Genomic DNA, 15,467 nt, shown 5'->3' with positions numbered 1-15,467 from the left:
GTGACATGAACCCGTGGCCCAACCCCTTCCAATCCCATTGTGCAAAAACTTCTGGGGAAGGGGGACTGTGGGTAACTTTTGCATTCTTGCCAGCCAGCAGCTCATCAGCTGATTGTTGGCAGTGTTGCCAGCAATCGGCTGGTGAACCTGAGACTGAAGCAGATCCTCCAGCTAATACCTCCCAAAGCTGTTGGTCCTGGGTATGATTGTTGCCTGCCGCAGCCAGTGGGTACTGTGTATTGTTGTGAAGATGAAACAACTAAGCCAATTTCCTACCTTGTTTTAAACTATGTCTCCTATAGTACTGTTTCACACAGTGCTTGACTTTGCAGGAGTGTACCTCACACCTTATGGGGAGATATTGGTGTATGTCAGAATATATGGGAAAGAGGAGAAATAACCTGCAACTTTATGGAAGATATGGAGTACAGGCATGCCTCTGTATCTGCGGGGGTTCCATTCTGGAACACCCCCACCCCCATTAAATGAAACCTCAGATATGAGGGAATGCCCCCCACCCTAGGGAGGCAAGGGGAGCTCTGCTTCCCTCACCTCCAGAGGGTCTTCTGAGTCCAGCAGGGGCCGTGCACATCCGCCCGCGGCCTTTGGCAGGCTCAGAATGACAATTTCTGACCAAAAAACACAATTTCCAGTTTCCTGCCAAAAGCCAGTGACTTTTTATGCCTTTAAAAGGCACTAGGAGGGCTGGAGCCTTCTAATGCATTTTAACGGCATAAAAATGGCACTTCTGGAGGAGCTGTACATGGGGGGGGGGGCTGCGAACTCAATCTGCAGATATGTGAAACTGTGGAGACAGGTTCCATGGATACGGGCCCCCCCTGTAGTGGATTTTGAGCACTAAATTTATTTTTGTTTTCCTTCAGTATTTACTTAGATTGCAGTGGTTGTTACAAGAGTAGTGGACTTTTTAGTGTGGATTAGTCATGCCATTGTTCTGTTTTCATGCTAGGTATACACTTTCTTGATTTGTAAGAATAATTATATCAGCTGTTATATCCATCCTATGCTTTATTTCAGCTGTGTTTCCAGAAGAACTTGGAACTAGTGTTCCCTTAACTAATGTTGAAAGCAGATCATTGATCTACAAGCCTCTGGATGGAGAATGGGGTTCTAGGGCTCGAGATGATGAATGTGAAAGAATAATTTCAGGGATAAACCAACTGATGACTCTAGGTAATGCTTATTTGTTGAAGATAAAACAATATTTCATATTGATACTCTATACTTGTCCGCTAAGACTATATCAATCGGCGGGGGGTGGGGGGTGGGGTGGTTATTGTCTTCATTTGTTTACTATCTTCCTAAAGCATTTCTTGAAATCAGTGTTCTTGGTGGGGCCATTTTCTAAAAAGGAATAATCTCCATGCAATAAAATGACATATGTGAAACTTTGGAGAAATCAAAACCTTGGGCTGTATTCTAAGAAGCACAGGTGCAACAGTGCTCATGTAAGCTGTTTTCTCCTCCCTTTCTTCCAGTGACAGGTCCTTGAAGGTGAGGGAGCCTGAGAGAAAGTGTGGGAGGCAACTGTGAAAAGGAGAAATGACTGAAAATCATGTGAAACACAGCTTTCATGAGCAAACACAGAAGCTTCTTTGCAATTTTCAACTATTTTCTATCTTTTCACAGCAGCCCCCACAATCACATCTCACCCCAGCCTTCAGGAGTTTTTTAGAGGACTTAGTAGCCCGCTATAGAGGCTGTATTTTTCTGTATTATTTAGTGCTTTGAAGTATTAGCCGCCTTGGGTGCCCTTCGGGGAGAAAGGCGGTGTATGTATATGTGTGTGTGTGTGTGTATTTATATATGTATTATGTATGCATAAATATGTATAAATAAATAAATGGGACAGAGCAGACAATTTGCATGAGTGCTCTTTGGAATATAACCCCTCGTTTTGATGATAACACTGATCAGGTACTGAGAATTGTTTAATCTGTCACTTATTGAAAGCCTTGTCAAATTACTTAATAACTTTTAAAATGTACTTCCCTATCTCTATGTCATTCATTTATTACTATAAATGTTTATTTTTATGTTTAGATATTGCTTCTGCTTTTGTGGCACCTGTGGATTTCCAAGCTTATCCAATGTATTGCACTGTTGTTGCATATCCTACTGATCTCAGTACAATTAAGCAAAGACTGGAAAATAGGTTTTACAGGTTTGTTCTAAGTTTTTTTTTTTTAATTGGTACTAGTTAATTTTTTTTGGTAGACATTTTATTACAATTTTTTGGCAGATGTTCTCTGTTGCTAAGTTGCTTACATCCTAGTTCACCTACTGTGATACATAGATACTTTGGTGAATACTGACCCTGTTTATTGTTAAACTTACCATATTGCAGCCCAACTTTGCTTGATCTGACCTTCAAAGAGTTCTTAAAGAATTTTTAGATGTCCTGTTGGTCCTTTAACTCTTTCTACAATTTGGTATTTCTCATATAATTGAGCCAATGATGATTTAATTTAAAACTGCTGTGGCACATTGAAATGACTGAAAAGGGAATGTGTAGGAAGGGTAAGGCAGAACTTCTTACACATTTGTTAAAGTCCTTCACATTTTATCTCATATCTGTTTACTCAAGAAACAAAATTAACCAATGCACATTTTATTAGGTAAATTTTACTTGGGTCTCCAGGCTTCCTTTTACATGGTGGTGTTATTTTTTGCATCTGTATACCAAGTTTGTGGTCCTGCAACTGATCCAAACCACTGTCTTTAGGGCTTATGAGAAAAAAGGGCATCAAAGCTCAGCCTCCGTATGTTTTTGTTGCTAAGGTTGAACCTTGGAAGGTGTGTCAAAGTTGTAATAATAGCGAAGTGGAGGATTCTCATGTGTGTTTTCTTTGCTGCCAAGTAATCATAGTTTGTCCTACACAAATGAAGGCAAAAACTTCCAATTGTGCTTGAACTTTAGCATCTTAGAAAAAATTAAGCATAGCAATTTGAACTATATATGACTTAATTTTGAGAAACCATTGGTTTGCAAGTCTTTATAACTAAAAAAAAAATTAAGGTACGTTTTCCAATGTTTCTTTTTTGAAGGCGACTTTCTTCACTTATGTGGGAGGTTCGGTACATAGAGTATAATACACGGACATTCAATGAACCAGGAAGTCCCATTGTCAAATCAGCCAAGTTTGTTACAGATCTTCTGTTGCACTTCATAAAGTAAGCTAATTAATAGCTCCAGATCATATATTCAGATAGTATATTTATAAATAGGAAATATGTAATGTACAGATGTTGCACAGCATTTTATATTTAGAAAGAGGATAGAAAGATACTGTACTATTAATTATGCTATTGAATAATAGAATGCACTTTTTCAATAATTATAACTCTCCAGGGGGAAAAAATGTTGCATTTCAGTAGTACAAAGGGGTTGATCCAAAGAATCCCTTACTGCAGAGAAAGGCAACCTCCATTTCTAATCCCTTGTAAATACTGTAGTAGACTTTGCAAACTTTGTTTTTGTTGTTGAGATGCAAGAAACAGCAATTGCACAGGCCTACAAAATTGAGAGTCAGAAAAGTTTTTCCCAAACTTTATGGTGGCTTGATATGAATTTGGGGTGCCGATTCCAAAAATGGCATCCGTTTTGCCCTATCATGTCTAGTTTTGGAGATATAGTATAACCTCATTAGTGAATGTTTCAAGCAGCTTCTTCATGAGGAAGCTGCTTGAACCATTCACTAATGAGGCTTTACTATATCTCCAGAACTGGATGTGATAGGGCAGAACGGATGCCATTTTTGGAATTGGCACCCCAAATATACCCAGGAATTGGTGTAACGTTAAAGGAAGCAAAATGTGTGTTGGCCTCTGTTTTCAAGTGTACTGATACTTGTTACTGAAAGCTGGTATATAATTGATTTTATGTTAATATTGTAAGAAAATGTGTGTATTTGAGCAGGACATCTTAGGTCTTGCTTTCATACTGCTAGAAGGGAGCCATATAAGTGGGATTGTATATTAGGGAAGTTCCTTCCCGTGTTTAGAAAATGGTTGGTTGTATCCTACAGCTTCCGACTTCCAACACTTTAAAAACTAGTCCTTCAAGAAGGGCTCTGTACAAAATATGGATGCACATAAATTCATTAACTGGCAGTATTTTTGTATTGAACAGAGATCAGGCTTGCTATGACATAATTCCACTGTATAATACCATGAAGAAAAAGGTCTTGTCTGACTCCGATGAGGTAAGCTGACACAACGTGTCCTAGAAAGTGGTGGTGTTGTTTATATAGTGTAAAATATTTCTGTTTTACAGCCAAAAAATGGCTCCCAAAGCAACTCATAGTAATTTAAAATCAGATACAACTAATTATAATGCAATTCAAAATGTTTGGGTGGGTATAGGACAGGGCTTTTCGACTGGAGCTTGTCCAGGTATAATAAAAAATTACCTGGCATTTGTCTCCCATCCTTTCATTGGCCTCAGCAGTGACAGTTGGGGAGGAGCATTTCTCAACTGGGTTGGATGGACAAACCCAACCCCAGAATTAGCCTTTTCTCCTTTTATAGTATGCAGTGTCAGTGATTGTCGGCTGCAGGAGTGGTGGGATGTATGTGATGACGTAGTTGCATTCAGTCTTGGAACTTTCAGTTCTTCATGTCCTTTATAGGATGGGTGCTTTTCAGTTCTTATAATGCAATGGATTAGGGGTTTCCTAAGTGCATTTGTTTCCTAAGTGCATTTCCTAAGTGTTGTGACATCTTAGGACACACTTATAGATGCTGCGACACACTCACATGTCCTTCTTGTCTCCTCCTACCTTTTCCCCTGGCAAACTATCTTGTATCTTGCAAAATCTCATGAGATTCAAGCTGGCAGTGCCCAAATTTCACAATATTTGGGTACCACTATCATGGATCTCATGAGACTTTGTGAGATTGAAAATAGGAGTGCCCAGCTGAGCTGGTGAAAAGAGGCTGTGGGGGGAGGGGGCATCTTGACCTAGTTAAGTGAGGGAACCACTGGATTACAATAAGAACAGGTATGGGTTGTAATTTCAGCAACAGCTTCCTTGAGGAATAAAATATGGGTGAATAAAGCTATTCTAGCACAGAAAGATACAGCCTTTCTCTTCCAAGATGGGTTCCTGAATATGCTGCAACATGGCATCTCAGACAGCATGGTTTTACAACTTCATTACAGTAGGAAATAGTTGAAATTAGCAGTGGCAGTGGCAAGCAATGACCATGCCATATGAGAGAACTACTTGTTGAACAGTATGTAAAAATAATACCACATTCCCAAGTTCTAGACAGATGAATAACTGTAAATGAATAAACGTGAGATTGTACTGTAATTTTTCAAAGACTTAATACACATCATGTGATGAATATTTTATTGCTCAAAGGAAGAAGAGAAAGACATTAACATGCCAGGCACTTCTACTAGAAAGCGGAAGGTAATTTTGGTTTTGTATTCATGATTTCTGTATTGCTTATATGTAAAGATGCTTTTACATCTTTACATATAAGTAAGTAGTGCTTATATGTAAAGATGCAATAAACAATTTCAAGTTAATGTGATAATGTATACTTTCATAGTATTTTTATTGCATAGAACTTGAAGATGTTTTTACTTCAGGCTTAAAGGCTAAAAGTGATAGATTCCAAAGATACAAATGTTTTTAATGCGCTTTTGTAAAATACTTATAAATTACTGTTAAAGGGATCATCTGCTTTCTCTGTAATTTGTTGGAACATCAAGTTATTAAATAAACTAGATTCAATATTGCCATTTTAGGATCATCAGCCAAAGCGAAGGCTCCGTAACCGAGCACAATCATATGATATTCAAGCATGGAAGAGGCAGTGCCAGGAGTTGTTAAATCTCATTTTTCAGTGCGAGGATTCTGAACCTTTTCGCCAGCCTGTGGATCTTCTTGAATATCCAGTGAGTGTTTGAAAATGTTATTGTTTCTACTGAAATGTTCGCCTTAGTTAATTGAATATGAAGGACAAACAAAAATATAGTGTTGTGGGAAATCCACTCCAGGACCTCATGCACATACAGATTTCAATAATAATAATAATAATAATAATAATAATAATAATAATAATAATAATAATAATAATAATAATAATAATAATAATAATAATAATAATAATAATATTATCATCAACAACAACTAGGTATTTATATACCACCTTTCTGGTCATCGGATTACTCCTCTGACTTTATTCAAGGCGGTTTACATAGGCAGGCGTTTCTAAATCCCTCAAGGGGATTTTTACAATCATAGAGGTTCTCTCTTTCAAGAACCAAAAACTTTTCAGAATGCATCTTCCTGCTTTGGTCTCACTTCTGGCCTCCAGTTCTCCCATGCAGGCTGACAAACAGCTCCATCTCTCACATGGAGGGCAGCCAAGATGCTTCTTGCTCACACCAAGAGCAGGTGGCATCCCTTAGCTCGGCTTGTCAGCTGCTTCAAGGTCTCCCCATTCTCAGCCGTTCAGGGAGCTGCCGGTGCCCTCAAACTGGTGACCTTCTGATGACCTCCTGTCCATGACTGATTTCCATGGGTAATCTGAGGGGGAGGCCGCACATGAGCTCCTCACACTTCATCCTCCTTGTAGCAGCAAGAAGGTGCGAATGGGAGGTCCCTGAGGCCCTCCAGACAGGAGCTCAACCACCTGCATTATGTCAAATCCACGGGTGCTGAACCCACTGAAAAAGAGGGCCCACTGTAACATCAATTCTTATATTCTTAAGTAAATTATTTGTATGTTCACTATTTAAGCAAGAGATTGAGAATAACTTCCCTACAAATATGCTTGTGTTTGGGATAGTCTGTGTTCTTATTGAGTGGATGTTCATCTATCAAACAGTAATTTGGATCTTATCTGCTGTGGATCTTTTTCCAGCAGGAAATATCTTTTCAGGGCTGAAAGGGGAATCTGAATATTGACTCTGGCTTTCTCACAGACTTGTAGAGTTAATCGCTATTACAGTAATTAGTAATTTAATAGGAGATTGTTGAAATGAATTTTTTTTAAGGATTACAGAGACATAATTGATACGCCAATGGATTTTGCTACTGTTCGAGAAACACTAGAAGCAGGGAATTATGAATCTCCAATGGAGTTGTGCAAAGATGTGAGACTAATCTTCAGTAATTCCAAAGTTTATACTCCTTGCAAAAGATCAAGAGTAAGTCTTTTTATAGTTTATTTCTAAAAGTGTATTGATGTGATATTTAAATGTTCTAATTCTGGGAAAGTAGCACATGTAATTTAATATGGGTATCTAAACACAACTGAGATGTTTTATTCTAAAGCATGTTTAAATACCTAGTTAGGACTTTTACCTGAAAGAAAACTTCAGGAATATAGAAATGTTTGACACTTTGAAATTAAAAAAACATAAACATATACGGGGGGCCCTTGTATCCACTGATACCATATCTGCAGTTTTACTTATCTGTGAATTGGGAATCCATGGGCCCCCCATGCCCCCTCCAGAAGGTCTTCTGAGCCGAGCAAAGGCCATGCGTGTCCACTTGCGGCCTCTGCCAGGCTCAGAATGATTATAAGAAGAGAAAAAATGTCACTTCTGTTTTTTCCAGCAAAACCGGAAGTGACATTTTTATTACTTTATAAGGAATTATGGGAGGGGGACTTCCCAGCGCTCATGTTGCCTTATAAAGGCATAAAGACATCACTTCTGGTTTTTCCAGAAAAACCAGAAGTGACATTTTCCCTCTTCTTACAGTAATTCTGAGCCTGGCAGAGGCCACGGGTGGATACATGCAGTCTCTGCTCCGCACAGAAGACCCTCCCCTCGCTTCCAGTGGGTGGGGAGGTGCATCCCCTCATATCTACAAATTCATGTATCCATGGGGAGGGGGTTTTCCAGAACGGAACCCCTGCAGATACAGGGGCACCCCTGTATTTAGATTTTACTCTAAACTAGCTACAGTGTAGGATTATCACCTATTTGAGAATTGGGTTGGAACTTAAATGGAAATATGCTGAAGTATGTGTGTGGAAAAAACTATAGCTAAAAATGATGTTAGAACTGAAGGCAGCACAAAATAAATAGCTCAGTACTCTTTAAGAAGGCCTTAACTTACTGATTCTCTGTTTCCTTGCTTGTGCAAACAGAAAAAGCAGTGCTCTTAGTTGCATTGCTTGCTCTTTTTCTTGTGCCTTGAAGTTTTGACAGTGGCCTTGAAGTGGGGAGAAAAAAACTGAATTGATGGAGTACAAAGAGAGATGTTATCTCACTATAGCTTGATTTTAGAATTACTTTGTGGCGTTTGTTTTATTGGCCTCTATTTAATGAGGTTCGTAACTGTGGTACTTTCAAAATCGTGTTTTACTCATGTCTTCTGTTCTGTACATTTTGCAATTTTGTACATTTATGGTACCTTGACTGTATTCTCTTGCTGAAAAGGAAACATGCTAATTTTGAATCAGTCCAGTTTTATAGTCCCTGCTAAAGTTTTACTTTATTGCATCAGTGTTGAGATGATGATTCATTCAAAGCTTAATGTTTGTGGTCTGAAGATAGGATATGAAATCAAACTGATAAATGTCTTCTGTGAAAAAGCTTCATCTGTGCATTAATGTCTGCAAAATTCTCTGTGTACAATTCGCTTGCATCATGGACACAGCACCTGTTTGTGGAAGGTCCTAATAGGATTCAGTAGAATCTTCTCTGTCTTGCACATGTGTAAACATGCAGTGTGGAGGGTGGACTGCTGGTGAGGGTAGGAGATCTGCCTGTGCTCTGCAGTGCAAGGTACTCATGCTGAGAATGTGACAACTTTCAGTGCATTGACAAGGCTGAATGTAGACCACCAGTTCACCTCTAATGTCTGCATGCCTGTGCATGTGTGGAGAAAGAGAACACAGTTCTGTAACACAGTGTGGAGGAAAGGTTGAGGGAATATGGTATCTTTAGCCTGAAGAAGAGAAGACTGAGAGGGGATGTAATAGTGCTTTTCAGATACCTGAAGGGCTGTCATATGGAAGAAAAGACAAATTTGTTCTTATCTGCCCGAGAGTAGAACTAGATCCAATGGGTACAAACTGTAAGAAAGGAGATTCCAGCTGGACATCAGAAAGAAATTCTTGATGGTCAGAGCGGTTCGGCAGTAGAACAGATTGCTGAGGGAGGTGTAGATGGGAGGCTTCAAGCAGAAGCAAGACAGGCACCTGCTGGAGAGGCTGTAGGAGGATTTGCTGTTACAAGTAGTGGGTTGGACTAGATGACTTCCAATTCTGTGGTTCTATGTTCTTTGCAGAAGTACTGTGCCTACAATGCAAGCAATTCTTGCTTTATGATTGTATTTAATTTTATTTAGAACATTAATCCTATAGGCAAAAGTTTAAGTTAGAGTTAAGATTTACTGTTGTCTAATAGAAAATAATGTTTTCCAATAGATTTACAGCATGAGTTTGCGTCTGTCTGCCTTCTTTGAGGAACACATTAGTTCAATTTTGTCAGATTACAAATCTGCTTTGCGCTTTCATAAAAGAAACACAATTAAAAAAAGAAGGAAGAAAAGAAGTAGAAGCAGTTCTCTTTCTAGTAGTGCTGCATCCAGGTATGTTACAAGTCTTTAATTCCTATGAATGTAATTCTGAATAGTTTATATCGGTATAGCTCTTGTTAAAATTTCCTTTATTACTCCTCTATCTTTCAGAAAGTGTGTTACCACTTTGGTCCCCATGATAATCCTAGGGCTACCTCCCATTGTTCTTGTTCAGTTGACCAATATGTCACCAGCATAGAAGAGACCACTTGACTTAAGAGTCTGGTGTGTGTTTTTCCCAGCACCTCAGATAACTTCTGTGCCACGAGTACCTGTTCTGTCTTTTCACTCACCCAGCAGTTTTCAAACTCTCTTGGAGAGTTTGCACCACTGTAAGTCCTTGCGGAGGTGGGGGGAGGCAGCAGGGCGGGGGGGGGGAAGGCAGCGACACGATCCCCAGGATTGTGTCGCTTGGGGGGGGGCTGCAGGGACTAGGATGTACTCTGAAATGAACCAGTCTCTGCAGCAGCCATCCTGTGTTTCGGTGAGCCCTGCACGAGCGCCTGCAGGGCTCCCCAGCTAGCTAGAAGTGAAAGTGGAGCAATTGCGCTCCACTTCCGGCTTTGTGGAAGTGGAGCGCATTCACTCCACTTTCACTTCTAATTAGCTGGGGAGCGCTGCAAACGCTTGCGCAGGGCTCTCCAAAGCCCAGGCTGCTTGCTGCAGGGACTTGTGAGTACATCCCAGACCCTGCAGTCAGCCTGAGCGACACGATCCTGGGGATTGCGTCGCTGCCTCCTCCCTGTCTTCCCCCTGGCCCCCCCCTTTAAGGGGAAAGAGGCCAGGGCCTTTAGACTGACGTCCAGTCTGAAAACCACTGCACTAACCAAATGCTGGATTCTGTGTCTGGAAAGCTTCCTAGAGTTGAATTTTAAAGGTGAATTCCTAAGGATAAGGCGGCCCTATTTTGGATCACTACCCATTTCCCCTTTAATGGTAGCGGGGCTCAGAGAAGGGCGTCTGAATATATGGTCAGGCTTGTGGGGAGTAGGCAGTTTAAAGTAGGGAGTAGGCACCTTAAAGGTGTCTCAGTCCAAAGCTTCTTGGGGTCTTTAAGCCATTTCTGCCCAAAGTTGCATATATGCAACAGGGATCAAATGTGTACACCTGTGGGCTGGGCAAAAAAGGATTAAAGTCAAAACCAGCACTTTGGATTCTGCTTAGAAACACACCAGGACAAGCACTCTTCAGTTCTGTTGGTGGTATAATACGTGTGCATAGAAAAATGCATGTGTGCACACGCATAAAACCAGCCTGAAATTATGTTTTATTGAATTAAGCAAGAAATGTCTGGGCTTTTCCCATTTAAGCTTGTCATGGAAAAAGTTCCATATGCACATTCTGTACACATGGCAAGTGTTCACTGAGGTGAATAGGAAAACTTTCATTACATGGGAACTGTGTGTTGGTGTTGAATGATGCTTTGGGCAGTGAAACGGAGAGACAGTGACTGGAATTGCTGGGAAGCCCCTGAGAGAGAGCACAAAATTAGTTGATGACAACATGTTGCCTTTAGTTTAGCCTCTAAACTAGCACCAGTTCTCAGTCATATCATTTGTTTGTAGTCCTGATAGGAAGAGGAGACTGATAAAACCACAGTTGAAAGCAGAGATCCTTGCTGCACCTTCATCCTCTGCACCTGCTCGCTTAACATCCTCCAGAAACACTGCTGTTCAGATGAACGGAAAAGCAGCTGACTCTGTGACTCTGGTCCGAACAAGGAGCACTCGGGGAGTGACAGAAATGGCTGTTAATGAGCAACCATCTACTTCCGGAGGAAAGCCTTTAACTGTGAAACCTAGTCCTACTGTTTCATCAGGGAAATCTGGTGGGTACATCTACCCTTTTCAACTTCTAAATCTGTAATATCAGTTTTATATTATACTCACAACACTTGTATCTAGATGGATTTATTCATGATGTTAAGGTGTCTAATGGTGTAAATTGCAAAGCACTAAGAAAATTGAGGGAGTAAGGATGAATTACTGAAATCTTATGAAGTAGAGCGTTTCATCATTTTGAAGAAAAATTATTTAAAAGTTATAAAATGTTAACTAGAACTATTACTTAGTTAGCTGATCTATGTTACTAGAAGATCTTGATTAAAATGTCGCTTTTGCTCTCACAATTTTATCTCCTCAGTGCTGGAGAATTCCACCAAACATTCCAAAAACCAGAACATTGTATCGGTCCCCAGTCAAACCAATTACACCCATAACACTAGGAATAATACTGCAAGAGAAAATGTGGAGAAGGATAAACCAGTTAAACGTAAACCAAAATTGTCAGCAGGCAGTCCACAAGGTAAGATGATGATGTTTCATTTTAGTTAAATTCTGATGTATACATTCACATGTAGTGTGAAATAACTGGGGCTACAACCTTGAACTGATTGATCAACTAAAACATTAGTATACTCATTTCTCACTGACCTCTGGGTTAGGTTCCTGGAAAACCCTATAATTACTGAATAATGGATCCTGTGGGGAAAAGAGCCCATTAAAGGGTGTCATGACGCAACAGAATCTCCACAGCCCAGTTGCTCATGGTTGTTGGGCTTGCTCTATGCTGGAATGTTGGCTATTATCAGATAAACTTCAAATATAAGAATATCCCATCTTCAGACTTGAATATGTTTTGTGGCTTAGTACCAAATTTAAGGATTCTAGGTGTTTTATGAATCAGTAAATGGAAGAAATACTCCATTTTCTAGAAATGGATTGTGAATCCATTAGAATCTTGGATTGTGTCAGAGCAACATGTCCTGTCTATTGGTGGATGTCACCAGACAATTTTGGTTTGCCAGTTAGTGAGATTCAAGCATGTATATACAGTATATGAAACACACATGTAGAAAAATGGATGCCTGGAAAATGCCAACTTGATTCACTTGCTTCAGAATCAGTTAACCTACAAGTCTGATTCAGGTGACTTGTCAGGTTCTCTATTAAAGAATGTGGAATGGGCCAACTCAGATGATATTATACCTATCAAGCCTCTGTAGGGAGCAAAAGCATGCATGTCTCTCCCTCCCTGTATGCAGTTTCTGTTGCTACATAGTCATGTAACACTGTCATGTAGGCTGTCACTATATAGTCATCCCTGTGTAGCACAGGAAGGGGAAGGATTTGCATACCCTCAATGCATGGCGAGGTATTGCTCAAACCAACCTTATGTCTCCTATGTGTTGTAAAGCTTAGGAATGCATTCAGTAAATTTGGGAATGTTCTAGAGCCTGGAGAAAAACCAAGCATTCTGCTCTTCAGGCTAGCTAAAGCATCTCCATCCTTCTGACTAACTAGCCCAAGCACATAGGCCGAGTACCACAAAGACAGTAGGAGGTGTTTTGCAATAAGGACATTTCTTTGTGGGACTGCTTGGCTGCTTCCAACACTCTAACCCAGTGGTTCTCAAACTTTGAGGGAGCTTTACTCCCTCAGTAAGTCTTTGTGTGGAAGGGACTAGGGCAGTGATGTGATCCCCAGGATCATGCTGCTAAGGGGGGGGGCCGAGGGGGTGCTTGTGACTTATTTTCAGAAGGCAGGGCTGCAGCAGGCTGCAGGAGGTGCGGGGAGCCCTGCGCAGCGCTCCCTGAGGCTTGGAACTTTCACAGAAAGCAGGTACAAAGCGCCTCCTGCAAAACGGAAGTGCTTTGCGCCCGCTTTCAGTGAAAGTTCCAAGCCTCAGGGAGCGCTGTGCAGGGCTGCGCAGGGTTCCCCACACCTCCTGCAGCCTGCTGCAGCCCTGCCTTCTGAAAGTAAGTCACAAGTACTCCCCTTGCCCCCCAAATGGACGTGATCCTGGGGGTCGCTTCCCTACCTCTCCCCTTCCCCTTAAAGGGACAGGGGAACCTTTACACGAACTGATGGGTCACGACCAGTGGTGGGATTCAAATAAATTAACAGGTTCTATGTCCTAATGACCATTTTAAGACATATGAAAGGCAGTGGGACTTCAAAGGTAAGTTAGTGAAAGCAGGCAAGGCTGCAAAGGGGGTACAGGGGGCCATAGGTGTCTGGATAATTGATGGGAATACAGCCCCCCCAGTATGGACCATGTGGTCAGGCACCCCCTCACTGGTCAACAGAAGAGAAGATGGGCATCACTTCTGATCATCCCTAGATTGAGGGCCCAATTCTATCCAATTTTCCAGCACTGATGCAGCTGTGCCAAAGGGGTGGGTGCTGCATTCTGTGGTGGGGAGGGCAGTCATGGAGGCCTCCAGAAGGTAAGGGAATGTTTGGTCTCTTACTTCAGGGCTGCATCAGTGCTGGAAAGCTGACAGGATTGGACCCTAAAACTCTTCTGATGTAAGAGTAGCATTAACTATTGCAGCTCCTCTTCTGCCACAGAGCATCTTTGACCTGCAGCTGAATCTCAAAACTTTTTTTAGAAAAAAAAATAAGTAGTTTAATTAAGCCATTTCTGCCCAATGTTGCATATACACAACAGGGTCCAAAAGTGTACACGTGTGAGCCAGGCAGAAACCGGTTTTAAATCTTGCTCTCTTGTTGCCACTGTGCTGTGAAACAAGGCTGCAATCCTATCCACACTTTCCTGGGAGTAAGCTCCACTGACTATAATGGAACTTAATTCTGAGTAGACAAGCATAGGATTCGGCTCCAAGGCACTCCACTTCACACCTACCTGCGAGTAAGCCCTATTGACTATAAGGGGACTTACTCCTGAGTGGACATACCTAGGATTGGGCTCAGCCCTCAATGCATCATCCCTCTTTGGGCCCATTGCTTACTACCATAACAGGTAAACCTGCAGGCATTCTAAGCCATGGGTCAGGCGCCTGCTCCCCTCCAGCGCCCCTTCCCGGAGCTGGTTTTCCTCCTTGAAAGAGCTGGCACCCCTTGACATGCCTTTTTGCGCGGAACGCCTCCCCAAGAAGTTGCTGGTAAACCGAAGAAGCACCCCGGACGCGCGTGTTCGCACGAAGTGTGCCCAAGCGGGCACGTCTGCTTGAGTGAGAGGCAGCAGCAAAGCCCTGGAGAGCCAAGAGGCGCACAGGGTGGGGTGTGCAGTCATTGTTTCCTTTGCGGGAACACCATGCAGGGCAAACGTCACGTGTGAATGGTACCATCCTCACAGCAGGAGGGAAAGAGGTGGCACACACACACACACCCCGCACTCACTCACACACACTCAGACTTACCCACCCCCAAACACTCACCCACACCCACCCTTTCACACACTCCCCCCACACTCACTCACACAGTCACACTTACCCACCCCACCCTCTCACACCCCCATACTCACTCACTCATTTACCCCACATTCACTCACACTTACACACACACATTCACACACCCCCACTCACACACTCACGCCCAGAACGAATGAGGCGCTACCTTGATGATGATGCTCCTCTGAGGGGTGGCCTGAGCGGCTTCGGGGTCTGCGGCGGTTGGGACCACCAGGCCGCCGCTGCTGGGAAAGCGCTTGGCAGGAGCGGCTCCGGCCAGTGAGTCTCCGCTCCTGCGCTCGCGTCTCCTCCCCGCGGGCACCTCCGGGCTCTGGGCACATCTCCAAGTCATCCTCGGAGGCGTGCCCCAGTGCCAGCTGCTCCCAGCTGCCCGCGGCATCTGCCATCGCGCCCTCGCCCAACAAAGCCCGGGCGCTGCAACCCTCCGAGGCGTTCCTCGCTTCCCGTTCCGGATCAGTGCACGGGAGCAGCCAGCCGCTCAGGGGGAGTCATGCTGCTGCCTCTGCTCCCACCTGAACTCGGCTGTCTGGGGCCGTGCAGGCTGGCTCTGAGCGCGGGCGGGCAGGGAGGCGCTCAACTTGAACAATGAGTGAGTTCTCCACGATGGAGCCAGCCCAGCCCATGCATACGCACACGCACAAGCCACCCGGGAGCATCCTTGCTGGAGCCCGGTG

General features: G+C 42.7%; 1 protein-coding gene across 4 annotated transcripts in view; it reads left to right on the top strand.

Annotated features, from left to right (window-relative positions):
• Positions 1-15,467, top strand: part of PHIP (pleckstrin homology domain interacting protein) — a 97,577-nt gene that overhangs the window by 74,273 nt on the left and 7,837 nt on the right. For 2 of the 4 annotated variants that reach the window (XM_066612457.1, XM_066612456.1), the window contains exons 30-39: positions 1,039-1,194; positions 2,065-2,185; positions 3,070-3,195; positions 4,154-4,226; positions 5,391-5,441; positions 5,783-5,932; positions 7,037-7,189; positions 9,427-9,590; positions 11,144-11,406; positions 11,721-11,882. In XM_066612457.1, the coding sequence (XP_066468554.1) occupies positions 1,039-1,194; positions 2,065-2,185; positions 3,070-3,195; positions 4,154-4,226; positions 5,391-5,441; positions 5,783-5,932; positions 7,037-7,189; positions 9,427-9,590; positions 11,144-11,406; positions 11,721-11,882 (1,419 nt within the window). Of the gene's footprint in view, positions 1-1,038; positions 1,195-2,064; positions 2,186-3,069; positions 3,196-4,153; positions 4,227-5,390; positions 5,442-5,782; positions 5,971-7,036; positions 7,190-9,426; positions 9,591-11,143; positions 11,407-11,720; positions 11,883-15,467 lie in introns of those variants that run through there. The other 2 variants (XM_066612458.1, XM_066612460.1) reach the window with 2 other exon arrangements.

The sequence above is a fragment of the Tiliqua scincoides genome, chromosome 1 (assembly GCF_035046505.1).
Source record: "Tiliqua scincoides isolate rTilSci1 chromosome 1, rTilSci1.hap2, whole genome shotgun sequence".
Lineage (NCBI taxonomy): Eukaryota > Metazoa > Chordata > Lepidosauria > Squamata > Scincidae > Tiliqua > Tiliqua scincoides.
Note: the sequence above shows the minus strand (reverse complement) of the source record. Positions and strands in the feature narration are given on the sequence as shown.